This window comes from Aspergillus pseudotamarii (genome assembly GCF_009193445.1).
Source record: "Aspergillus pseudotamarii strain CBS 117625 unplaced genomic scaffold BDV38scaffold_27, whole genome shotgun sequence".
In the NCBI taxonomy this organism is placed as follows: domain Eukaryota; kingdom Fungi; phylum Ascomycota; class Eurotiomycetes; order Eurotiales; family Aspergillaceae; genus Aspergillus; species Aspergillus pseudotamarii.
The window spans coordinates 137470-162616 of NW_022475041.1; the positions used below are offsets into that span (position 1 = coordinate 137470).

General features: G+C 49.4%; 10 protein-coding genes across 10 annotated transcripts; 6 read left to right on the plus strand and 4 right to left on the minus strand.

The window, feature by feature from the left end:
- The first annotated feature begins 320 nt into the window (after positions 1–320).
- Positions 321–2598, plus strand: BDV38DRAFT_86967 (phosphomannomutase). The gene is made up of 2 exons (XM_032064070.1): positions 321–2427; positions 2484–2598. Exon 1 carries the CDS (start codon positions 403–405, stop codon positions 2113–2115), a length of 1713 nt encoding a protein of 570 aa, XP_031913495.1. The 5' UTR covers positions 321–402; the 3' UTR covers positions 2116–2427; positions 2484–2598.
- A 1236-nt stretch (positions 2599–3834) lies between these two features.
- On the plus strand, positions 3835–4577 carry BDV38DRAFT_86969 (uncharacterized protein). Its single transcript, XM_032064071.1, has one exon. It carries the CDS (start codon positions 4022–4024, stop codon positions 4520–4522), a length of 501 nt encoding a protein of 166 aa, XP_031913496.1. The 5' UTR covers positions 3835–4021; the 3' UTR covers positions 4523–4577.
- A 102-nt stretch (positions 4578–4679) lies between these two features.
- Positions 4680–6236, minus strand: BDV38DRAFT_292877 (uncharacterized protein; the record flags this gene model as incomplete). The annotated part of the gene is made up of 2 exons (XM_032062113.1): positions 4680–5810; positions 5865–6236. The coding sequence occupies 2 exons, from the start codon at positions 6234–6236 to the stop codon at positions 4680–4682; spliced, it is 1503 nt and encodes a 500-aa protein (XP_031913497.1).
- Positions 6237–7796: 1560 nt separating this feature from the next.
- AfusinC (Defensin domain protein) lies at positions 7797–8243 on the minus strand (the record flags this gene model as incomplete). The annotated part of the gene is made up of 1 exon (XM_032059934.1): positions 7797–8243. The coding sequence occupies one exon, from the start codon at positions 8241–8243 to the stop codon at positions 7797–7799; it is 447 nt and encodes a 148-aa protein (XP_031913498.1).
- A 2408-nt stretch (positions 8244–10651) lies between these two features.
- On the plus strand, positions 10652–12547 carry BDV38DRAFT_271291 (kinase-like domain-containing protein; the record flags this gene model as incomplete). The annotated part of the gene is made up of 2 exons (XM_032057286.1): positions 10652–10804; positions 10859–12547. The coding sequence occupies 2 exons, from the start codon at positions 10652–10654 to the stop codon at positions 12545–12547; spliced, it is 1842 nt and encodes a 613-aa protein (XP_031913499.1).
- A 396-nt stretch (positions 12548–12943) lies between these two features.
- BDV38DRAFT_292884 (nucleoside phosphorylase domain-containing protein) lies at positions 12944–16244 on the plus strand. The gene is made up of 6 exons (XM_032062114.1): positions 12944–14370; positions 14413–14424; positions 14455–14541; positions 14572–14760; positions 14794–15015; positions 15774–16244. Exons 1-6 carry the CDS (start codon positions 13255–13257, stop codon positions 16101–16103), a joined length of 1956 nt encoding a protein of 651 aa, XP_031913500.1. The 5' UTR covers positions 12944–13254; the 3' UTR covers positions 16104–16244.
- Positions 16245–17384: 1140 nt separating this feature from the next.
- On the plus strand, positions 17385–18315 carry BDV38DRAFT_292886 (putative isochorismatase family hydrolase; the record flags this gene model as incomplete). The annotated part of the gene is made up of 4 exons (XM_032062115.1): positions 17385–17505; positions 17570–17882; positions 17947–18166; positions 18225–18315. The coding sequence occupies exons 1-4, from the start codon at positions 17416–17418 to the stop codon at positions 18313–18315; spliced, it is 714 nt and encodes a 237-aa protein (XP_031913501.1). The 5' UTR covers positions 17385–17415.
- Positions 18316–18909: 594 nt separating this feature from the next.
- BDV38DRAFT_246764 (UbiX family flavin prenyltransferase) lies at positions 18910–20184 on the minus strand. Its single transcript, XM_032054591.1, has one exon. It carries the CDS (start codon positions 19687–19689, stop codon positions 18967–18969), a length of 723 nt encoding a protein of 240 aa, XP_031913502.1. The 5' UTR covers positions 19690–20184; the 3' UTR covers positions 18910–18966.
- Positions 20185–20559: 375 nt separating this feature from the next.
- On the plus strand, positions 20560–22019 carry BDV38DRAFT_246765 (UbiD family decarboxylase). Its single transcript, XM_032054592.1, has one exon. The coding sequence runs from the start codon at positions 20588–20590 to the stop codon at positions 21920–21922; it is 1335 nt and encodes a 444-aa protein (XP_031913503.1). The 5' UTR covers positions 20560–20587; the 3' UTR covers positions 21923–22019.
- BDV38DRAFT_246766 (Zn(II)2Cys6 transcription factor) lies at positions 22011–24800 on the minus strand. The gene is made up of 6 exons (XM_032054593.1): positions 24060–24800; positions 23749–24005; positions 23466–23697; positions 22545–23417; positions 22424–22494; positions 22011–22374 (listed from the first exon to the last, which is right to left on the minus strand). Exons 1-6 carry the CDS (start codon positions 24656–24658, stop codon positions 22331–22333), a joined length of 2076 nt encoding a protein of 691 aa, XP_031913504.1. The 5' UTR covers positions 24659–24800; the 3' UTR covers positions 22011–22330.
- Positions 24801–25147: the final 347 nt, after the last annotated feature.

A 25147-nucleotide genomic window follows, 5' to 3' on the forward strand; every position in this document is an offset into this window, starting at 1 on the left:
CGTCCGTATATGATATATTAAGAGTTGTAGTTATGTCGTAGACCTATATGACTTTCCATATGCAAATCAGTTTGAGCCCTATCGACTTAGTACTACCAAGTTTAACGCGGTTGAGGTGGCAGGCGCGGGGTCACGAGATGTGACAAAGAGCTAATCCGCTAGTGGCAATAGCGTCATTCATCTCAGCCAATCACCACTCGTCCGTCCCTCAATATCGGTCACGTTTTCACACTCCACTGGTTGAACGCAGAGGGCCCCACGTGATACCCGCAAGCGTAAATATAGCAATATTTCAATCAACTTGTCAAGAACCCCTCCTACCTGTCTTCCCAAAGCTAATAGTCATAGCCCTTCAGTGAAGCAAGAAGTAATTACGCAAGAATCATAGAAGGCACGAAGAAAATGGCTTCACCTTCCGCCTCCGACGCTCTTCGCTGTCACCTTGCCTATGAGCCGGTGCCCCTGAAATTCGGTACCAGCGGCCGCCGTGGCAAAGTGGTTGACCTGACACAGCTGGAGATTTATACTAACGTACTTGCTGAAATTCGCTATCTCCAATCTCTTGACCAACAGGATGGTGGTATTAAGTCCGGGGATGACTTCTATTTTGCGTATGACCTTCGGCCCAGCTCCACAAGTTATGTTGAGGGGGGTCGCGGAGGACTCTGCCAAGCGGTAGAGCAGGCGTTGAAGGATGGAGGCATGCATCCCATCAACCTAGGCGCTATCCCCACACCGGCTCTGACCTACTATGCTCTGAAGCATGGCAAGGGCAGTATTATGGTTACCGGAAGCCACATTCCGTTCGATCGCAACGGATACAAGCTCAACACGTCGAAAGGAGAGCTCCTGAAGAAGGACGAACAGCCTATTAACAACAATGTCCAAGTCACTCGCGAAGAGCTACTCTCACAGCCATACGCTGAGTCTCTTTTCAATGAGCAGGGCATGCTTCGCAGTGCCCCGTCCAACCTTCCACCCGTTGCCGCTGAAGGGAGAGCTGCGTACATTCAGCGCTACACGGAGTTCTTCCGGGGTGAATCACTAAAAGGCAAGAAGCTTCTCATCTACCAGCACTCTGCCGTTGGCCGTGACGTCCTAGTGGAGATCCTCGAATTGCTTGGAGCTGAAGTCGTCACTGCTGGCCGAAGTGATACGTTCGTGCCCATTGATACTGAAGCTATTGATCAAGCCCAACTCGACACTGTTCAGAAACTCTACGACAGCACTGGACAGCAATTCGACGCGATGGTTTCTACTGACGGTGACAGCGATCGCCCTCTCATACTAGCCCCTGAAGGAGGCAAGCTCCGCTTCTTCGGTGGTGATCTGTTGGGCATGACGGTCGCCGAATTCCTGGGTGCCGACTCCGTTGTGGTGCCTATCAGCACTAATGATGCTATGGATCGTGGCTCCCTTGCTAGTGTCACTGAGCCCAAGACGAAGATTGGTAGCCCTTACGTTATTGCTGGTATGCAGCACTCCCTCTCCAAGGGACGCCGTCGCGTCTGTGGATGGGAAGCCAACGGCGGTTTCCTCACTGGCTCTGATATTGAGCGCAATAATAATATCCTTACCGCACTTCCCACACGTGATGCTGTGTTGCCTCTGCTCTGCGCTTTGTTTGCGGCGGGCAACCGCAGCATCACTGTGCCCGAACTGTTCGCCACGCTGCCCAAGCGTTCCAGCCGTGCCGCTTTGATTCGGAACTTCCCTCGCGCAACGAGCTTGAAGATTATCGACCGTTTCTCCCCACCAGAGTCCACGATGCAGGAGGTATCATATCAGCCAGATCATGTTGTTGCCTACGACGGTAGCCGTGCTCAGCTTCAGGTTACAGAGTTCGATGCCAAGAAACTCGAGCAGATCCGCCAAGAGCTCGAAACTGTGTTCTCCCCAGAATATGGTTTCTCATCCATTGCCCGCTTGAACTACACAGACGGAGTTAGAATCATCTTCGCTAGCGGCGATGTCGCTCACTTCCGCCCCTCGGGCAACGCTGATGAACTCCGTATCTACGCCGTTGCTGACACGCAGGAGCGTGCCGATGCAATCGCTTCGCAAGGTGTTGCTGAACCCAATGGTCTTCTCAGGAGTCTGGAGCGCACGGTTTGAGCGGCAGATAGCTGGTCGTGGCCAGCTCATTCCTTTCTTTCATCATTCCCAGACGTCCGGTGTGATGAAGGTATGCCTTTGAGGCAAAGGGTATTGCACACGTGACGCGACCAATGTCTAAATACAAATTCATTTTTAATCCATACTTCCTCAGCAGGACGTTTCATAGTACTTTAACTTGGTGTCAACGGCCCCTTCCTGGCCAATGCTCTAGCAAAACATATAAAAACTTATTCTAACTGGTCATCCAGGGGAATTTCCACTCCCTACCTTGCTCTTACAGCTCCACAACAACCGACATTTAGTAATTGAGTATGTATCACCAGTTATGTAGCTCCAAAAGGCCTCGGTAACAACAATGACATCAGGATGTTGTCCTTGAGGACATGAAGGCGACGAACGACCTGAGTCCATAGAGATGAGGGATGCTTCGAAAACACCGCCTGCCGAATTGGGACGACGGGCAGTGTAATGATTTATGTCTAGCAGTGTCTTATAAGACACATACTGACGTCTATTGGTGACAGATAGTCGGAAACCATAAGAACCTTCTCTAACGCTTTATTCCCGAAATGTTGAGCCTTACCCTTCTCCACTACCCAAATTTCACTCACGTTACATTCGTACATTATTCCTCTAGCGACGCCAGGCTTTTTGGCGATACTGTACTGTCCAAGGCAATGAGTAAGCCTAGCCTACCGTGACCTGAAGCAAGGCCGCTCTGTTGCTAACCTTTCCACCTATACGGTACATAGAGGTATCCCTGTGAAGCTGTGATTCACGGCATGGAGTTCAATTTCACTCTGACCAGTCCTGCTTCTAGTCTTGGTGTGGCCTCTGTGGCGTTAGTTTCAACATCGGTCGCATCAGGACCACTGACGAACCTCCCAACTGTGCCTGGGCCGGCAACTGTGTCGGGACCGACAAGTGTGCTAATGTCGGCAGTTGTTTCAATGACGACTGGGTAAATGCTTGGTATGACACTCAGTGGAAGTGCTCCACTGAGGAAACTGGATGTTTTTACATCCTTCGACAGTACCACGAAATGCGCAACACAGAGTCTCCTAGTAGTGACGGTTGTCTCTCTTTCGATTTCGAAGAGGGGCAGACCCCTGTGGTGGGTCAACAACTCCCAATTACTCGATATATGCGTCACAGACGTGGTAGAATCGCCATAATTAAAGACGATGTGGAACATGTTGGTGGTCCAGGCTGTCAGTCATTTGGAGGCTATCTCGGCCATCGGATATCTGCTCGAGAGATGCGGGGCTGTCGGACTTTCCAGAGTCTTGTACCCAAACTTGAGAGCCACGTCCGAGAGCCGGACGATCTCGATATCGAGCGCCAGGGCAAGGTCATCTTGACGGGCATTACCGATGCAATACCAGAGTGTGGGTACAGTATTCAAGACCCTAAAATCATTTCTTGGTTGCCGGCAAGACATGCCGCAAGACTGAGCGAGATTGTCAACCTCTTTATCCAAGTATGGCTTTCTGTTTCTACGAAGAGAAGATGCGACGTACAAAAATGAGCTGTAACCGCTACTAACATTAGTCCGCGAGAATCACAATGTCCCCGAATCTGCACTGCCCTTTCATCCGTGGTGCTTCGGCATCTATATGCAACTCTCACGGCTTCGCCTTGGCTATGTAGAGGTAAAGCGCTTACTAAGCTTTTACCAAAATATACACCGCTACTCTCGTGAATTGTATGACCTTTCTAAACCTAAAGTGACGCGGGCCCGTGTTGTAGGGATGTGGTGGTGTTGGGCTGGCGCCGAGTGGATGGCTGCAAATCCATATCATGTGCCCAAACTACGGGAGCTCCTAAACAGAGCCATGAATACCGATGCATCGTTCAATATACAACCGGGGGCTTTCAATTCCCCCACTGCTCTTGGCACACAATGAAGGGCCCAGCGCTCACTTCCGATAGCTTCCGTCGACTTCCTCGAGAAATACGAAACATTATTCTCAATTATCTGAATTCACAAGATATCGCGAGCTTGCGGTTAGTTTCTCGAGCCTTTCATCAATTGCCAATCTCTCTTTGGCAGCGGCTACTCAGAGAAAAGATGCCATGGCTGTGGGAGATCTGGAGTGATGAACCTCCATATTACTGGGCCACAGTGACCGCTGAGGACATCGGAAATAACAGACGTGAAGCCCTGGCTCCGGGTATGTCAACTCCCACCATCGTGTCACATACCATCAATGTGCAGGAACATATGTCGCAGTGGGCTCTACCAAAGCCTCCCTATGGGCGGACAAATTGGTATATGTTGGACCTTGATATCAAGCGCAACCGGAAGGAATCAAGAGGACTGCGGAATCGTGAAAGAATCTGGAATTACCAGGAGAAGATGCTGGTACAGCTGAAAAGGCATATCAGGGACAGTGCCATCTGATACATAGCCATAAGGCCGTCGTTATTTGCTTTTACTATTTGTGCGCCCTTCCTTCTCTAATCCTCCCGGTGAAGATGGATATCCTAAACTATTTCATTATGCGTATGTCTATCTAAAATGCTTTATATTACAGGAGTTACGCATAGGTACAGCCATATCACGTAGAGATCGTTTGGTTAGTAGTCTGGATCAGCACCCGACGGTAAGTTGTCAAGGGATAAATGCCATTATCCTTAACCTCCAGAACCAAATGCAACAACCAACAGCCAGAAGGGTTGTCCCCCTTTCCATTACAGCTGTCCTCGGACGCGGGGATCTTCACCTGTACCTGTTGGCCAGCGTTCGCAGTAGTCAAGTTTAATGCAGGGACCTGTCCTGCCACGTTCCAATCATCGGAGCCCGGCTCTTCGTACTGGAACCAGTTGTACGACAACGTATCGCCATCGGGATCATAAGTGCCAGCAGTATCGAGGTTAATCGTCGAACCTGCTTCAGCCGTAACCTTGTATGGAGCCAACTCCTTCCCTCCATTCACAGAGACAACGGGGTGATGGTTCGCCTTGCTAGTGTTCGCCGGGAGAGTCCATTGCATCCGAGCGGCGAAATCGTTCTGATAAGCGTCACGCCATCTCCAAATAGTAGCATAGTTGGAGCTAAAGGTCTTGTTGTTAAGACCCACCACGCGATCCGCAGCATCGCTGTAGTGGTTGTAGTTCACGGCTGTTGACGGATCCACCTTGGTATATCTTCCACCCCAAGATCCATATCCGGGGTTCTCGGAGTCCCCCAATCCATTCTGGATCAGATACAGGAAGGTAGGAGTATCGCCTTCCATGATGAACTTGAAATCGGGATATGCCACGCTACCGTAGGGTCCAATCTGGATGTTGTCGCGGAGCCACGCATGAGTCACGGTGGTTCCATTTGGACCACCCTCATCTTTGTTGTAGTACGTCTCGCCGGAAATGGCGATCCATGTAGCCATACCGTATTGGTTCCATCCATGGGTGGAGGAAATGTAGAAGATATCTGGGTAGTTCCGACGGATCCAGGGACCCGTGTCGTCCTGATCGGAAATGGCATACACGCGCAGTTTGGAACGCATGGCAGCCGCGTCTTCGGATGAGTAGTTCTGGTGGATCTTATACAGCACCTGAGCCAGAACATTTGTACCACCCCAAGCGAGGACCCAGAGGGGCTTCTCGGATGGGGACTGAAGCCGTTGGAGAAGGAGCTTTCCGCCGTCGCTAAGTGAAACGTTGCTTCCCACTGCTTTCATGCCATAGGTCTAGGACGATTTAGGGTTTGTATGATCACAGTTTGAGGGGAATAGTTGACTTACCGGTGCGCCACTGCGCAGGATACTCCGGAAGTAATCTCCGGAGGCATACTGGGCGTCGGGAGGAGCATGCTTGTTGAGGTTATCGGTGACATTTCCATAGGCGTTGATCACCTGCAACATGTCCTCCGGGTGCACTGCATCTCTGAGCCAAGTGGATGTCGATGCCACGAGACCCTCGGTTTTGAATTGGTTAGAGTAGAGGAGATACCGTGTCAAGGACTCTTGGTCATCCGGTTCATTCGAGATGTCCGAAAGGATGAATACTCGTGGTTTGTCTTGGTAGCTCAAGAGGGATGATGTATTGACAGTCTTGCAGACGGCCTGCGCTGCCAACGTCCCGAGGACTGCAAGTCTCAGTAATGATGCTACCATTTTGTTTATAGCTAGAATGGGGAATAATGGAAATGAAAAACACCACGCCTGGAGAGGAAAGGAAGGATCAGGCAGAAAACCCTGTTTTTATATATCCCGTCTAAGATCCGACTTTGGATCCGAGATGGCCTCGGGATTGAAGGTGGATATCCTAACCGACCGATCACGGCATGCTTTGAACTATTTCTCGGTTCCCTACTGTCATACACCATTTATTCCCTCGATATTTCCATGGCAGTCCGACAATTCCGATTAAAGAACCCCACATCTTTCACAACCCATGTGGGATAAAGTGGAGAAAATACTCCACGGGGAACGGCGGGCTACTCTCTGACTGGTCAGTTCCTTGGGAAATGTTGGATGAAATGCCGTTCTTCAGGCCGAAATAGGAAATTTTAACCACTGTTTAGCAAACTCTGCGCCGTTTCCTGACTCTCGGCACACCGTGCAGCCTAAATAAAGTCTTGGATGATGTCAGTCAATGTGTTAATATCAGTCCCGGCTGAACGTTTTACTCGGTCATGATTCATGACAATTGCTTAGTACTCATAGCCATGTATCGAGTACGGTATACGAATCCAATCAAATGAGTGAATTTCGCAACTTTTGCCCCAAAATATTTTCTAAGCAATTTTTGCCGATCCTCTAAGGGCCGCTTAGCTAATAATGTTCTGATCTTCGACTTTCGGGATGCCGCCGCAGGGTCTTTGGGCCTTTCACTTTGAGCCCTATCAAAAATTTTCACCGGCGGGTCCAGGACAGAAAATAGGCTTAGCATACATCAATGGCCATGGCAAAACTACGGATGGGAGGTGCCTTTCGTAATTTTTAAGTTCACGGTTGTCGCTCTGTGTTTGAAGGTTCATCGTTAGCCTTCCAGCGTGCAACTTCGAGGAATATATATATCAATGTCCAAATCACGACACCGTTCAACAAGTCCAAACGCAGCCACGGGAACTACACACCAAGTATCCAGGTAGAGGTTTACAACCTTGACCCTATACTGTCGCCCATTTCTATGCAAATGCAAATGGTATGTCTCCTGAGAAACTGGAGCCAGCCTGGTGGTAATTTGAGTAAGTTGTCTGAAAATTTGCGTGTTGTGAAGCCATATTATCACTCTAGGGAGCACAGAAGCAGCGAGACCGACGGGAATAGGAACAGAATCCCTGAAGGAAAAAAAAAAAAAAAAAAAAGGATACTATCACTGGCCTTCGCACAATTGAAGTATACAATAAGCCTTTCTTTATGTTCGGAACACCTTTATCTTCCTGCTTTCTACAAAACACACTGAACGTCGTCTGGTGTATCGGACCAGGATGATGTCACTTGGGCAACATCTTCCCCTTCTATTAAGCAGTAGTCTTTACCATAGAAGATTTAATGATAGAAATACCTGTTGCAAGAAGCATATATTCAAACGTATTCATAAATCTCAAAATTCGAACTAATTACAGTAGAGTCCGACAGCAAATAGAATTTGACAAGAAAGTAAACAAATCACCCTTTTCCTCCACTACTTTCCTCTGAAGATCTTGTATCTGGTGCAAGACTCAGCACTTAGTTGCAAGTACAGACTCCATCCTTGCACTGGCCACCGGGCTTTCCGATGTAGGAGCAGTGGTCTTCGCAGAAAAGTCCGCCCCAAGGATTGGGGAAGCTGCAGGTAATGCTGCGCTTCTCCATGTCTCTTGCATTCAACGCTTCCTTGATTCCCTTATCGGCCTCCTCCTCTATACCATAGTCTTTCAGGACGTTGCGGAGGCCAACATCGCCATCGATCACCTCATCGCCGCGCTTGCTTCTGGGGTAGCAGGCGCAAATGGTATAGCCAGGGCAGCCATCACGCGGGAGACAGCGACCGCCGCTAGGGTTGCCCTCTCGCACACAGGTCTTGCTGCAAGTATCATCACCTCCAAGCCCGCAAGAGATCGAGTTGTGGCAGAAGGCCTCCGCCAAAGAGGAGCAGACGACGAAGGTCGCGATAACACCACCGAAGAAACGCATTTTGTAGGGTGTCTATATTTCAACATTGGTTAATTCGTGGTCTGAATGATCAAGTTTGATTGGAATGCTGAGTCCCCTTACAGTTTGGAGTGCGATAAAAGATCACGTCAAGTGGAAGGATTTGGAATTTTTATTGCTTTGGCAGGCAATCGACTTCTGGGTTTTGGATTGTTGATGATTCCCCAACCAGCAGACTCCTAGCCCGTATTTATATCCTTCATTCCCCCTGAAGTTGTGTACACTCGACTCCGTTCATCTCGTGTTCCTTCTCGTGTTCAGCCTCCAAAGGGAAAACCCTCAGTCCCTCCCAATGTGCCCACCACGTCAGGGATTTGGCTGAACAGTAGAGATCTTCACGAAACACGAGAAGGCTGTGTCATGAAAAAGTGTTTTTGAGGCAGGTAACAGCGGTGATCCGATGCCAATGACCCTATACTCTTTCCTCGACCAGTCCAGCCTGCATCCTTACGTATTTCAAAGCTCGTATTGCTGGCTTGGTCGTCTCGGCACACGGATCCACTTAAAGCCACTCCCGGCCCCCGGACGATGAGGCTGGCAGGGATCGACGCTTGGCTGAAGCTTTTTTTCTAGAATAGAAACCTCGTATAGTTGATGTTCTCTCGTGGTGCTCTCCAACTCAAATGATAGGCATGCTCATACGAGGTACACGAACGCTAACCCACGGAGCGCAGATCACCATCAAATCCTGCCAATCTGCTATCATCAGTAAAAGGCTGATGCGATTAGATAGGTTTAACCTTCTGCAGTTTTCTAACGGCAATGAAGATCTGCAAGACTATTTAGAGAATAGAAAATTAGTGCTAGAAGCGCTAGCCGGAGTAGGTAAGGGGCACGAAAAGATGCCCAATAACCCTCCAGTCACACAGCATGAGTGAGCTCTATACAGCCTCCAGCTTACCTAAATAGGATGTATTTTACGATTGGGTTAAATGGGGAACTTTTTTCCAGACCCACCAAATAGAGAAATTCTCCTTTTGCGTTGTCCAGCAATATTGGCTGCTAAGGCAGTATTACACTTCTACGGAACCCCTTGCATTTGCCACACATAGTTGAGAAAGATGATACGTAAGAGAATCGTACCATGGATGGACGACGACGCATGAGAGGTTGGATGGCTGTATAGTAATTTGCTGGGAGTGACCAAATGGACAGGCCTAGTTGGACGGAATCTCAAACTCGTGGATCTGCATTACTTCGTATCTCTTGGTCTCGTATTCACTTCATTAGGTTTCTCTTTTTATCTCGTCAACTAAATAGCCCCAATTGCAAGTGCCCGGCAGAGGCTACTAGCTAGGTTCTTACTATCTCTTCAATGAGAAGGCTGACTTTTGTAAACTTCGAACCAAGCATCCAACGCTTTCACATTTTACGGTGTGGTCGCGAGTAAACTAGATAGAACAAGGCACGATCACAATCAGCCTTCTATGTTGTACCCTGTCTTTGAAACGCTAAAACACCACATGCTGTCACTTTCTCAATCCTGAAAAAGACGAAAAACGCGGTACGGGTGAAGCTCCCAGACTAGTGTCTGGTGCCTGACGAGGACACTCCGTATCATATACGAGGCCATTTATTGCCAGGGGAAAAAAAAGAGCAAACGACAAAAGCAAAAATGACAGGCAGAAAGTGAGAGCCAACTCTGAGTTACACTCGGCCAAAACATCATATAGCACTAAGGTCGTGCCTTGCACATCTTACCCCTAACACCGACGACAATTCTCCTGTAATCACAAGGATGATGACCCGTGGACATGACAAGGTCGATAGTTAACCGTAAATATGTTTAGGGGCTGATGTTTCATTATGCATGCTAAATCATACATTAGTACACTCCAACAACTACCAGCAGAAGACATTGAAACTGTTATATGATCGATTCACTTTAGACTCGTTCTCATAAATCGTACTATGATAACGCTATATACTTGTATCTCCAGAGTTAGCACCTTGAACATCTCATACCTGGACGATCAGCAAAAGAATACCATTTTCCTTACAAGAGGATACTTTCGACGAAGAATTCCGAGTCTCGTATCAAGGGGAGGTAGGCCATCATCAACATGCACAAAACAATTTCCTATTCTATTTTTAGAGCAATGCTGCCTCAGGCAACGTCAACACATGCAGTCGGCCACATGACTACGAACCCCGGCAATGGAACTACTATCTTCCGTCCATAGCCTCAGGCCCTCAACCGCAAGTATGGAGGATGAACGTGTTACCGCCCGACAAGAACAGTATGTGAATCCAATATGGAATAGCCAACCAATTGTACAAGAGTTCGATACGCCCTCAAGAACCTCCCAAATAGGTTGCCAAGCATGAAGATAGGTCGCATGTCGTAAGGCCAGTCAATAACGATACACTCCCGATATAGCCACCCTGTCATGTCTACAACACCAGAATGTCAGTTATCCCAAAACACAAAATGTATACTGGAAAACATACGATCCCTCACCACGGAAACGCGCCATAGTGAGATATGGGGCACTGACCTAAACGATGGCGAACCAAGAATCGTGGAGAGTATTATCCAAAAGGTATCCACTGAAGGACATTCTCAGGAAAGAATACGAAGGGTGACATAGACATAGTTTTTACAGCACAATTCTATCATACCTTCACTGCAACTTCCAAGGGCCCGCCACTCACTCTCCAAGACGCTAGAATGGCGGCGCAGATGCGATCCACGGGCAGGTATGGGCGAGGCTAAATGGCTTTTACCTGAGCTAGGCCTACTCTATGTTACCAAAAGTCGTGGGAGCTATGTTCTGTGGGTCATTGTCGATGAGACGGTCTTGAAGGGATTCTCGCCGTTGCACGAAAGCCTTTCAACGTCTGCCAGAATTAGCAATCTGGGGGTCGCCGTACTAGAGCATCTCGCCACTCTGCTCCTGTCCCAGCCAGCTGACGTGGACCAGAAGATTAATCAGGCAGCGAATTGTGTGCTTGAATTCCGACTGCAACAGAAACCGGGAGGGCGTAAAGGATACGTATCGTTTCGAGGGAAGATTCGGCAGGCGCTTCGTGAATTAATTGCGTTGATCCACGCGCACTACCCCTGTCTTCTTGAGAAAACGTACATTATATATCCATCGCATGAATACCTCGCTATGTTGGATGTTCCCGAATACCTCCAACGGAACACCATTCTTTTACAAAAGCCAGAGGAGCTCGCACTTCACCTTGGCTCGGATATCCCACTGAAATACGGAGGAAATGGCACGTCGCTATCCGAATTGAATTGCATTGACCCACTCCGACTTGATATCGAGGGACAGAAGAACAGGCAACATGCCCCGGAGGCCGAAGGTAAAAGTGACCGTACACCAGGAGAAAAGGAAACGGCGCGTGGGCCAGCTTCAAATGCTCTGAAAGCCACCGACAGTCAGCAGTCTACGACATCCCCCGAGGAACCCGAGCTGCGTCTCATTTACTCGGAGGATATTGGTCCGCCTACGATTATTTTGGATCCCGAAGATCTGAAAGATGCTGAGGACCTCATACCGGACAAGATGGGCGCTCGCCTCGCCTGGGCCGATACTGACATGCTTGTAAAATTCGGCCATGGGGTTCGTTTAGCCGAAGCTGAGGCTCTAAATCTGGTATCTAAACGTACCACCATCGCGGTGCCCAAGCTGCTGAGTGCATATATTCTTGACGGGACTGGATACATCATCATGTCATATGAACATGGAACGCCTTCTGAACAGTACTGGGACAATGCTTCGGAGACAGAACACCAGACAATCCTTGACCAATTAACCGACTATGTGCAGCAAATGCGAGCGATCGAAGGCAACTTCATTGGTGGGCTAGATCGCTCACCTTGCCGAGATGGAGTCTTCGAAGGAGGCTATGGCGACCATACATTGTATAGCTACGGGCCTTATGAATCAGAGGAGAGCTTCAACGAAGGCATGGTCCAAGCTTTGCGAGACCGACTTCCAGGAAAGCTACTTGAAATCGAAAACGACCCGGAATCCAATTTTTGGGCCAGTGAGTATATCTTGCACCAGACGGTACGAGGGCTGAAAGGACACAAAATAGTGTTCACACACGGTGACCTTCATGAGGGTAACATGCTGGTCCGATCTGATGGTACTGTTGTGTTACTGGACTGGGGATTATCTGGATTTTGGCCCGAATACTGGGAGTTCTATCGTGCCATGTTTAATCCGCCTTGGAGGACGTCCTGGGATCGTATGGTTGAAAAATTTATCCCTCCATACTACGTCGAATATGACGTAATGAAGAAGATCTTCGGAACTATCTGGTATTGAAGGGATTAGGTGGACACATACTTGCCAACAACGTGCTTTGGTAAACGCATTCATAGTCACACTGTACACCACATGGCATTTATGAGCTGTTATACTGTAGCAGAGCCGTGGATTAATCGTGTACAATATGAAACTGGCTCTAATACAGTTGTCGGAAGCTGATTGCCTGGCAATACTGTCGGTGGGATATCTTGAACATTCGTCCGTCATCCTATTCCGCCATCCGAGATTGCATATGGTACAGATCACATGAGGTGCTTTGATCTGTAGGCCAGTTGATGTTTTACTAAATTCAGAAACGCGCAGTTATTCTGACACGTTGGCGTAATGACTTAGCCGCCGAGCAAGCATGCAGCCTATTAGGCGCCGGACGGTCGTGCTGGTCTCGCTAATCAGAGCGCAATACATGTCATGTCCGTTCCAGTGCAGCGCAATGACACGTCCAACGATTATTATTATACTATTTCTGCGACCTAGCGCTACGTAAAGTTGTAGCTAAGGAACCGCGCTATTGTTTTCTTCCTGGCTATCTTTCGGAGAAATTACCCGCACTTTTATCTTAGCGCTACATATCGACTTCGACGAGGATACCGACGCGGCGACTGGGACTCGACCCAGACCTTTCAACTAGATAGACGATAGTGCTACCTGGATATCTGTCACACGCGATCCTGCCCGTTGTCAATACTGCCTAAGTTGCCGTGGAAATGCTCGGAACTACAGCACGGCCCGATGACCGCGAGTTCACCGTTGGCTGGGTTTGCGCTCTCTTCAAAGAATACATCGCGGCTCTGGAAATACTAGATCAGACCTACGACGATACCACGAAGAGCTCGCTGACAAGTGATGGTCGCAGTTATTACACTCGCGGTCGCATTGGAGGACACAGAATAGTGGTTGGTTGTTTGCCAATTGGCCGGTACGGGCTAGTGTCCACATCCACAGTCGCGGAGGACATGAAGATGAGATTCCCATCTATAAATCTAGGCTTCATGGTCGGAATTGGTGGCGGTGCCCCGAGCGAAAAAAATGATGTTCGTCTTGGAGATGTGGTTATTGGAACGAAGGTAGTTCAATACGGACTCGGTAAGAAAACACCGAGTGGATTCCAAGTCACTGGTCACACATTCACACCAGCTCCTATCCTTCTTCATGCGGTGACTGGACTGAAAACACGCATTTTCGATGGGTTAGACCTTGCAACATCCTTAGAGCAAATGGTCGCAAAATCTCCACCGATGAAAGCGACATTCGGACGCCCTGAATCGCATACGGATCGCCTGTACAATCCTCGATACGTTCATCTTGACAACTGTGATTGCACCAACCATAGACCTCAAGATCAAGTGCATTTAATACAAAGGCCCTCCCGTGGCAAGGATCAAGTCAGGGTCCACGACGGGATAATCGCATCTGCCGACCAAGTCATAAAAGATGCCACGGCTCGAGATCAAATCGCCCACGAATTCGATGCTCTTTGTTTCGAGATGGAAGCAGCTGGCCTCAGCGACAGCTTAAAATGGATTGCTATTCGCGGGATCTGTGACTATTCCGACTCACACAAAAATGATCGATGGCATGGCTATGCTGCTGCTGCTGCCGCTCTCTGTGCCAAAGAGCTGCTGCTCACTATTCCTCCGGTCAATTCCACAGGCATGGAGCGTGTGACTGAGCACAAACGGTGGGAAGTTGACCGTGCGGACTTCATGCGGGTGCTTGAAAAGCTGCCCACTGGAATAGCGACGACCATGCACAGTGCCCTCATTGGAATCTGCGTCTTACTGGCTATTTTTGGACAGTTGATTTGGTCTTTTTACCTCTGGGTATTATCAGTGGCAGCGAACATGCACTCACCCGACTTCAAGCCTCCGATGAAAGTAGCTCAACCCACGGAGGGTCCTACCCAGCAGTTTGGGGGTGCACCCATACATATAAACATCCACGTTTCCCAGCAAGCAGTGTCCCATACACGAAGACAAAGTGAAGTGGATTGGGTAGAATCCTCGCATCAAGGTCCGACAGAGTTTTCTACCGTACAGTGGAACGGTGCTGAGGGGGAAAAGGTGATGGGCAGTACTGCAGAACTTCTCCAAGGGGTCCGAGCCCTGATCGGCAAAGAGATCGGCAGAAACATTTCGATCAGTATCCCACATGATACTACTACTGGTGGTCCACTTTCCCCTGTCGACTCGAGCTGTGACCCACTGGAGAGGGTACCTTGGCAGCGACATGCTGCATCGAATGAGAGAACAGATTCTGTATCGAGTGCATCCAAGCCACCAGTGCCTCCACGTTCCAAGAAACCACGCGGCTACGTGTCGAGGCGTAACACACAGATTCCAGTTCCCAATTCCATGGCGAGGAAAAACAAACAATCAGCAGAACGCAAAAATAACAAATCTGAAGTGGCCGGCGAGGATGTTCCAGAAATTGTGGCTCTAATCAATGAATTTCGAGGGCGGGCATCAGTTTGATGATGCTTCGCCTAACCCATCACTGCCCCTGCGAGTGTTGGACGATCCATGTTACCTTCACGAATCACGCACGGTCTTCTTTTATCTTCTTAGTTTTATATCTTCACCCTGTTTCTTTCTCTCTCCTAGTGCGGTGACTAACCCATAAAACGAGTCTCTCAACCAACAATAGTACATATTTGATCTAGAAAGCATAATCACAATGGAGACATTCTACAATCCATCAGGGACTGACATACCTGACATGTACATGGAATTCATGGTGATGTCACTTAGAAAGCACGCAACCTGGTCGATATATGTAGCAAACGAGTGATCAGGATGGTGTGGCCAACAGGAATTTCCTACGTGGCCGCGATGCAACAACCCCGCGCGGATTTCTCTCCCCCTCGTGCATATGCAAAACCCTCACTGAACCTGTTCTCGACCCCAAATCCAATGATATATTGCAACATTTCCCTCCAACCTGCGGAGTATTTGTCACTCCTACGCACGATAATGTAATACTTAGCGCTCAGGCCTTGTACCCCTCCTTGTGGCCCGATGCCGTACAGAAGTTATATAAGAGAACCTTTCTTCTGGCCATGAAGCAGCCCATCCAACAATTCCACAAGCCCTCATCCATACGTCCTTGGAAACGCAACCCCCTTTCTCTTTATCAACGTAAGACCTGGCTTCATTCAAGTCATGAAGAATTCCACCATGCATTCTCTATTTCTGAATAATGAAGCTCTCCCTAACATTCGAAATAGATGAGCGCTCCCGGCACCTTTAATGTATCCGGCGCAAGTTTCCAGGGGAGGTTCATTGTTGATGGCCGCGAACTTCATATTGATGGCCAATTCTATCAACATATTGGGCAGACTCAAGCAACCCCTGTAACCCTGACGTACGAGGCCGTCGATGATTTACATGGCACTTACGAAATCGACCAAGGGTCATCATCTATTGGCCCGACCGAGCTGAAGATCAAAGCTCTGAATACCCAAGAAAAGACTATTTCGCTCAGTGGCACGATCACTCCGCCTACCCCTTCCACACATCAAGTCAGCGGTGCTTTACACATCGCGATTCATGAGTAAGATGTTGTTAACTTGCGAGACAACCATCAGATCGGACCGGCGGGGAGGTGAGTGAGGATGGGAATGGCTGGGGAGCACGGCACGGTTCCATACGCAAGCGTATTCTGGTCAAGATGTTATTAGTCCTGCGGATCGTTTGACTCTACATTGCTATGGAGAGATATTGCGAGAGAAATAAAGGATAACAGATCTCCCCACAAGCTTTACCGTAAAATAATATTCTCAGGTCAGCTGAGACGCGAGAGTATCTTTTGATAGAAGGCGTTCACAAACAGTCTTATATTGAAGATTACGCCATCGGAGCAGTAAAATCGACGACGATGTAATATGATAGGTCCTGTACCGACTACCGAGCTGTGTGGCCTACGTTACATGGGTCGAAACTTAGTATATCCCAGGGGACATGGTTCCGCATACTCTCACCACGTGCGATGGGTTATTCTCGCCATCTGCTCTTCCACGGTCGCAGCAAATTAACCACGGGAAACCCGGAACCCCTCACTAGTGCTTACATTAGCCTCTGCGCCGGTGATGGGTCTTGGTCTAGCCAGGTCGAGAGAGAATTTTCATGTCTGTAGTACAGAAGCTGCTCATATAAGGGGGCTTTTCCTCTACCCCGGCAGCCAACTATCGACAACGAATCAAGTATGGTGCTAGGTATTATTTGCTACGGTCACCGACTGAGTGAGAGAGCCGGACAGACGCCCTTGTAGATATCAATTGCACCCCATTTGCAAGAAAAATACCTCGTCGTATCATCCATGATTAATGTGCAAGCGCCCAGAAGACCCTAATCCTCAACAGGGGGTTCAATCCAGGGCAGTCTCGTAGATTCTTCCAAGACCTCAACGAGTACCCCAGAACCGTTATGTGTCAATTCTTTATAAATTAGGGTAGCTGCTAATATTTCCCCTACCGTGATGTGATTGGTTGGCAACACTTCCATCCGTTAAAAGAGCCAAATTAGGGAAGGGTCGACCCGCCAAGAAGGGCTTGTCAGAATTGTATAATCCGTGGTAAGCGATGCTAGTGTTGTTACAGTAGGCATGCCAAGACATACGGGACCATTCTGAACGCTGACGAAGGCTTATACAAGAGTTGATAATGGTAACTTCCTCGAAATTACCAATTGGGGAAATTGCTGTCAATGCTACACACATATTTTGCGGATTCGATCTAGAGTTGGGATTCAATTTCAGAGCACTATATAAACAGAGAACTTCCCTTCATCATGAGGGTTCTTTTCCCAGGCAGCAGCAGATCCAGTGAGCAACAGTAGCTTTCCAGCATCTCTCAAGTCAAACTCAGCAAAATGCAGCTCAGCAAGATCTTCCAGACCATTGCGCTCCTCGGAGCCTCTGTCCCCGCTCTGGCGTGGAACAGAATTGACAAAGACAATGCTGTATGTCTCCTCGCTCCCCATATGAAATCTGACTGGTTACGCTCATACTAACGCTGCATGCCAGGCCCTGCTCGTCATTGACCACCAGGTTGGTCTCGCCCAGCTGGTACGCGACTACAGCACCAATGACTTCCGCAACAACATGCTGGCCCACGCCGCCATCGGAAACGTCTTTGACCTCCCCACCGTCCTGACCACCTCCTCCGACACCGGTCCCAACGGTCTCCTGCTCAAGGAAATCCGGGATATGCACCCCAACGCCACTCTGGTTCAGCGCCAGGGTGAGGTCAACGCCTGGGACAATGAGGAGTTCCGTGCTGCCGTCCGGGCCACTGGCAAGAAGCAGCTGATCATCGGCGGTATCGTCACTGAAGTTTGTAAGTTGATCATTTTTACATGTCAATACAAGTATTAGTATTCACTAACGGTTTGATCCAAAAGGCACTGCATTCCTGGCTCTTTCCCTCGTTGACGAAGGATACGAGGTCTTCGCCAACACTGAGGCCAGCGGTACCTTCGATGCCCGCCTCGCTGAGGATGCCAACCGTCGCATGGAGAAGGCCGGCGTTACTCTGATGGGTATCTTCGGTATCGTTACTGACCTCATGAGGGACTGGAGAAACACCCCCGGCCTGACCGAGGTGCTTCCTATGCTTGACAAGTACGATATCACCATTCCATCTTTGCTGTCACGGAATACTAACGCGACGCTACTCCAGGTACCAATTCGCTTACGGACTGGTTGCCCGCCATCATGCTGGCGCTATTGAGAATGGCACTCTGGCTCCCGTCGAGTCGACCTTGATCTAGGATCTTAACAGTTCAACTAGGGCAAGAAGTCAAGAGGTGATCAGTACAATAGACTAATTAGTCTGGTTGAAAAGATAAGGGGACATCCATAGTTCATGGAGGTAAATGGGATAGATAGGTACGGACTATAGATAGAAGGACACAGGTTTAGGAAATATAATTTAATAGAACTGTTTCCCGACAGGTTTAGGCTCATCTTGTTTAACCCCCCTCCTGAAGCTTTAATATCACATTTAAATCATCCCGTGTCTGTCAGCTGTCATACCATTTTATTTCTTCTACATGTAACTCTTACATAAAGCGAATACCCCTTCTCTACATTCTAACATGGAAAGGCCACCGACGACTTCAGCCTACCACGCAACCGAAATTTGATGAACATGTGAAAGAACAACCGAGTAAATTATGGATCTCATTTTCACTGATAAGATAAAAATTCAAGAACGCCTAGCCCTAATTAACGCCTTCATGCTATCAAGAGTAACAATGCATCCCGACTACACCATGCAAAAATAATGCTATCCCATCCCTTGCCCCTTTTCGCCCAGCAGCCGACCACGTATAGTGATTGGCCAATTATAAAAGAACAAACAACTTCGCCATGCACATATATAAGTATCTCGATGTATAAGAGAGTTCGCGTTCGCCGTTTCAGTTGTCCTTCTTCCACCCCTCCCATCTGGCAAAGTCGGCCGTATCCAGATCAAACAGATCCAACATCCGCCCAACACTCTGATCCACCAGTTCATCAACCGAGGCCGCTTTGATATAGTACGCCGGCACAGGCGGGAAGATAATAGCGCCAGCCTGAGACACAGAAAGCATATTCCGAAGATGGATATCACTAAGAGGCGTTTCTCTAGCGACAAGAACCAGCTTTCTGCGCTCCTTCAGCATGACATCTGCAGTACGGGAGATCAGATCCTCGCAAAAGCCGGAGTTGATGGCGGCGAGGGTCTTCATGGAGCATGGGACAACGATCATGCCGTCGGTCTTGAAGGAGCCGCTGGATACAGGCGCCGCCATATCATTTATATTGTGGACGTAGTCTGCCAGGGCGCGCACATTTCGTGGGTGATAGTCTGTCTCGTATTTTATGGTTGCTTCGGCCCATTTGCTGATGACGAGGTGGGTTTCGACGTTGAGTCGACGCAGGGCGATAAGGACTTTAATTCCGAGAATAGAGCCAGTAGCTCCGGTCATGGCTACGACGATTCGCTTGCGTCGAGCGCCGGTTGGTAATGGAGGCATTGCGGAGGGTGTTTGCTCGACCAGTGCGGACTGTGTGGTTGATTGGGTTTCGGATGCGTTGTCAGGGCTGTGACGGCCGGAGTTTGGCGTATTCGTGCCAGAAGGAAGGAAAGAGGAGAGCATTATGGTGCTATGGTCAACAGTTCCGGGACGATAAGTAGCTTGAAATTAGGAGTGGGTCAACAGCAGATCTGATACTCGGTGTAGTATTGATTGCGTATGCCTTTAATGTTGTGCTGATGAGGTGATGATCTGATTGCACTGCGCGACCTGTGCATTTATAGAAATTATCGGATGTTGGTTGCCGTAAAGGCAAATAATAGGGTAGGAAATTTAAAAACAGTTCGGGATCATCTTCTACCAGGTCATCAGCACTCAATAATATCGGCATCCCGGACATCCTGCATCAAAGATGGGTTACCGAGACACCGAGTTCCGACACTGTGGATAGTGTTCGGGTGAGGCGTTTCCAGTAATTTGGTTCCTCACATTATTATATCACTGGTGGGTCCAGCGATACATCCTGGAATGATTTCCGAGCCTCCGAGTAGCTGCGAGCTTAAGAGCATTGCCCTCCGAGTCCTCCGAGGCCCCGAACATGCTTCAGCAGGATTAAACAAGCATTTGAGAAGATTCCACGCGTGATTCTAGAAGCCGTATCATCCACTGCCTAATCTGGTAATTTGCAGCTGCCGAAGATCCGTACTGAGAGATGTGTAGGTATATAAAAGAAGTCGAGGAAGCATCCTAACAGTAGTCCACACACCAAAACACCCACACGATAGTATCGAATACCACAGTTTAACTTCATATTCTACAATTAAACTGCGCAATAAGTGCAAACATGGCCGCTCCTAACGAAGTCGACCATTCCTTCCGCGCTTTCGTTGAAGCCCTCAAGGCCGACGATGACCTGGTCGAGATCAACACCGAGATCGACTCTAACCTGGAAGCCGCCGCAATCACTCGTCTTGTCTGCGAAACCGATGACAAAGCCCCCCTCTTCAATAACCTCAAGGGCATGGGGAAGAATGGCCTATTCCGTATCCTAGGCGCTCCCGGCTCTCTCAGAAAGTCCAGACGTGACCGCTACGGCCGTCTCGCCCGCCACCTGGCCCTGCCCCCTACTGCCAGCATGAAGGAGATCCTTGACAAGATGCTCTCCGCGTCCCAGCTACCTCCCATTAACCCTAAAATTGTCGAGACCGGCCCGGTAAAGGAGAACTCCCTTGAAGGCGATGAAATCGATCTCACTGCGCTCCCAGTGCCAATGGTGCACAAGTCCGACGGCGGTAAATACTTACAAACATACGGCATGCATGTCGTGCAGTCTCCCGATGGGAAATGGACGAATTGGTCTATCGCCCGTGCGATGGTCAAAGACAAGAACCATCTGACGGGTTTGGTTATTGAGCCCCAGCATATTTGGCAAATCCACCAAATGTGGAAAAAGGAGGGCAAGGATGTCCCATGGGCACTATGCTTCGGAGTTCCTCCTGCCGCTATTATGGCCTCCTCGATGCCCATCCCGGATGGTGTTACTGAGGCTGGGTATGTTGGTGCCATGACAGGTCGCGCCCTGGAGCTCGTCAAGTGCGACACCAACCATCTGCACATCCCCGCTAATGCGGAGATTGTCCTCGAGGGTACCCTCTCCATCACGGAAACCGCCGATGAGGGCCCCTTCGGTGAAATGCACGGTTACGTGTTCCCCGGAGATAGCCACAAGTGCCCGGTTTACAAGGTCAACAAAATCACCTACCGGACCGATGCCATCCTGCCCATGTCCGCCTGCGGTCGTCTCACCGACGAAACCCATACTATGATTGGCTCCTTGGCCGCCGCTGAGATTCGCAAAATCTGCCAGCTGGCCGGTCTCCCCATCACCGACACCTTTTCTCCCTTCGAGGCGCAGGTTACCTGGGTGGCTCTCAAAGTCGACACCGCCAAGCTCCGTCAAATGAAGTTAACCCCCAAAGAACTTCAAAAATGGGTCGGAGATGTGGTGTTTAACCACAAGGCCGGGTACACCATCCACCGCTTGGTCCTGGTTGGCGAAGATATTGATCCGTACGAGTGGAAAGATGTCATGTGGGCTTTCGCGACACGGTGTCGGCCCAATGCAGATGAAATGTTCTTTGAAGACGTCCGTGGTTTCCCCCTTATTCCTTACATGGGTCACGGCACAGGTTCACCCACCAAGGGTGGTAAGGTTGTTTCAGACGCTCTGATGCCCACAGAGTATACCACCGGTGCTGATTGGGAAGCTGCCGACTTTGAGCACTCCTATCCAGAAGAGATCAAGGCCAAGGTCAGGGCCAAGTGGGAGGCTTTGGGATTCAGAAAACAGGAATAGATTATGTGTACATTAGATTATACATATAAACAGCAAATTTGCTTATTAGTATGATGATTAAACGATGATAGTTTGTTTTCACGGAGAGCAACGCCATATGCGATCGGGGCCTTCCCATGCACGTGCTTTCGAGAACTAAAGGCATCGCGCAACACACTTGTTCTAGAACTTCGGAAGGGGGACCGTGCTGCTTGGCGCGAAGAGTTGCAGTGAAAGGTCGCGCGAGCGTATCTAGAGTGTGGCATCTACCACTTAATAGAGAAGCTCCAACCGTATAAGGCGCGAGTTCCACATTCGACGAACCTTATACGGCCTGGTGACTCGCCGTGGAAGAACAGCAATTGAGAGCGGTAGTATTATCCGAATTTAGGCATCAGCATTGAAATTAAAGGTCGCTATAAGCGCAAGCTATTGTAAGAATGCATTATCTTCAGAGATATTAAATAATGGCACTTTCAACAACGTCAGTATATGACACCTGAGACTCATGGGGACACCTACCGTTCATAATGGAATCCAGGTAGGTCACCGGAGAGAAGTCCGTCGTATTGTCGAGCACGCCTTCCGGGATGCTATTCTTCGTCAATCTCCAGATCTCACAACCCAGGTGGAACCGACTTACTAGTTTCCATCCCCTATCGTCAAACCTCCGCCTAGGTCGAATCCGGGCATAAACATTGGATCTTGCGCCACAAGTTCATTTACATTGGGGTTCAGGGGAGGGTAGGCAGTTTGGCCTTCCCCTTGCGATCCATTGCCGTCTTGACCAGTTGCATTAAGCGGCGCATTGCGGACAGCATTTCTCAGAGCCACAAGGGCACGAATATGTCGCGCGGATAACCACTGCCCGTCCTCCGATCCACCGATAGTGTCCTTCCTTGCGGGGTCTGCCGTTGAGAAGACTGTGATCACTCTCTGCTGCAAGTCTCGACATTCGTTGTCATTCCGAGTTTCCTGCCAGATGCAGAGGAGCAATGTGGAGCTCAAGACTGTGTGTACCATTGACCAGGTTCGCAAGGGCACGATGCTCAAAGTTTGGAAGTCCAAGAATGCATTCGACGCACTCACAAGACTATCCTTGGCTCGGAGCCGTAGGCGGCTGTAACGAGGGTCATCTAAATGGCTTGGAGAACTTCGGATGGTCGGCCGGCAGAGCACCGACACACAAAATGACATGTGCATCCGAAGGGCGAGATGCTCCTGGTGCTCCTGCAAACAATGGCAATGGTCTCGGGAGAGTAGATGGGGCTGGGCACGGCTGTAGATATCATCTAATGCGCTCAATAGCTCAGTGGCGCGCGTCAAATCCCAATGCTCAGGTTCCTGAACCTTGGCAATATCTAGGCCCAACTGACAGAGAAAGTGCATCACATCCGTGAACGATAATGCGAGTGCAGGCGTGACAGTAATGCTCTGCTGCCAACCCGAGGTGGAGACCACTGGTGGACGGTCATAACAGAGGCTCAATAAGCAGTCCTGCCAAACAGTCATGGACCTTGACGGGTTAGCGCATCGAATTCAATGTGGTCAACTCACACCTTACCATAGCTTCTTGGCCTTCAGGCGGACACTTTCTGGTAAATATGAAGTGCCGCGTTCGGTGTGCAAGCCAACAGCTTGGGCTAAGCGGACGGTGGTCCCAAGCAACGCCCACGCTGCGTCAGACTGGCCATTATTCTGCAACATGTTTCCAAGGATGAGCATGGCTTGAACAATGTCCAGGGAGGGCCGGAAAAGGAAATTGGCCAATCTTAGGGCCTGGAATGATCGACGTGCTGCTCACCATTAGCGATTAGCTCAAGCAGAAAATAGTTGAAACACCTTACCAAGATCCTGGCATACTTCAGAGCGTTGTGGGTTTTCGAGATCTGAAAAGTGAGCACCAGAAGCCAAGGTCGCCAAAAGGAGACTGATATGGCCAATGGACTTATCGGAAGACCAGCGCTCCGAGATTTTGTTTGGGTTACTCAGTTCCCCGGACGCCACCGACTCCAGAAAGGTGCATATGGCGGATTCAACTCCATCAATATCTACCAAGATCGGATTAAAAGGGTGTGCAGACAAGCGATGGTGGTGAAAAAATCTATTCCCCGTTAATATCATTAGGTCTTATGTCATTGGCGGAGGTCGAGCCTACTTTAAGATCTCCGTTCTCTGAGGGAGTATGTCCAGAAGTGCACACCACCGATCTGTCGGAGTCTTAATGTCAAGAAATGGATAGTACTCGTATGTGTTCTGCAGACCCAACACAGACCCTGCCTCTCGCGCCATGGACCCGTCGGGGTCTTGAAGCCGGAGAATGGAGACCACAGAGTTCTGCCCGGAGAAGACATAATCAGACGAGCGATCACGGCTAGTCGACCCAGAACTCGGAGCCACTCCCGATGATGAAGTCGCATCCAGCGGTTGCGCTCTCTCGGGTTCCGCTCCATTAAGTGCCGACGGTGATGGAGTCACCGGGGAACCAATACCAGTTTGCGGATGCGACGGCGATGCTTGAACGGGATCCACCCTCCCCGACCGGGGAAACGAGTGTCGCGACGAGTCTTTCGACACATCATAGGCACAAATATGGGGGTGGCCACGCTTTTGACATGTTCTGCAAGGATGGCCGCTATCGCACTTGACTTTGCGCTGGCGACAAGGATAGCAGGCCTTAGCCTCGCGCTGCTTCCGCTTTAGTTGCAGCACACGGTCAATCTCTTGGCGTTGCACATCGGGACTGCGGTTATTCATGTCACTTGTTCATTCATTGGCTCATCCAGTTGGTCATGGATTCGTTAACTCGGACAATTAAGAGTAAAAACTGAGGAAGAGTTCGCAGTGTTCATTCATGTCGGAGCTACTAATGCTTTAACTCTAAAGACTGGAGGATCCACTCCCGATCCGGAAATTCGGCATTTCCCATCGGGATCCCGTGACATCACATGGTGATAAGATAGCATCTCCCTTGTTTTGCTACGTTTGCAAATGCCATCAGTGAGAAGCACAGGATGAACAATACAACACTAGTACATAGTCCACGGACAGTACATCAGAAACTAGACAATGAGCACTCTCACGCTGGGACACAGCTTCTCCGAAATGTTACGATCGATTGTCATTGTCACGATGTCATTGGACCATCTAGTTTAACCTACCCGTACTATTAGCCGCAATGACGTCAGTTACCGCCAGCGCGATGACCGGCATTTATAACCAAGGCACTCGCCGCGTCTCAAGCGA

Bases quoted from the DNA above. Each gene is read 5' to 3' on its own strand.
- BDV38DRAFT_86967 (XM_032064070.1), top strand. From the start codon at position 403: ATGGCTTCACCTTCCGCCTCCGACGCTCTTCGCTGTCACCTTGCCTAT.
- BDV38DRAFT_86969 (XM_032064071.1), top strand. From the start codon at position 4,022: ATGAAGGGCCCAGCGCTCACTTCCGATAGCTTCCGTCGACTTCCTCGA.
- BDV38DRAFT_292884 (XM_032062114.1), top strand. From the start codon at position 13,255: ATGCTCGGAACTACAGCACGGCCCGATGACCGCGAGTTCACCGTTGGC. The intron at 14,542-14,571 runs GTAGAATCCTCG...GGTCCGACAGAG, and splicing joins GACAAAGTGAAGTGGATTGG to TTTTCTACCGTACAGTGGAA. The intron at 14,761-14,793 runs GTACCTTGGCAG...GCATCGAATGAG, and splicing joins GCTGTGACCCACTGGAGAGG to AGAACAGATTCTGTATCGAG.
- BDV38DRAFT_246764 (XM_032054591.1), bottom strand. From the start codon at position 19,689: ATGCTCTCCTCTTTCCTTCCTTCTGGCACGAATACGCCAAACTCCGGC.
- BDV38DRAFT_246765 (XM_032054592.1), top strand. From the start codon at position 20,588: ATGGGGAAGAATGGCCTATTCCGTATCCTAGGCGCTCCCGGCTCTCTC.
- BDV38DRAFT_246766 (XM_032054593.1), bottom strand. From the start codon at position 24,658: ATGAATAACCGCAGTCCCGATGTGCAACGCCAAGAGATTGACCGTGTG. The intron at 22,495-22,544 runs GTAAGTCGGTTC...GACGAAGAATAG, and splicing joins ACGATAGGGGATGGAAACTA to CATCCCGGAAGGCGTGCTCG. The intron at 22,375-22,423 runs GTAGGTGTCCCC...CGTTGTTGAAAG, and splicing joins CCTGGATTCCATTATGAACG to TGCCATTATTTAATATCTCT.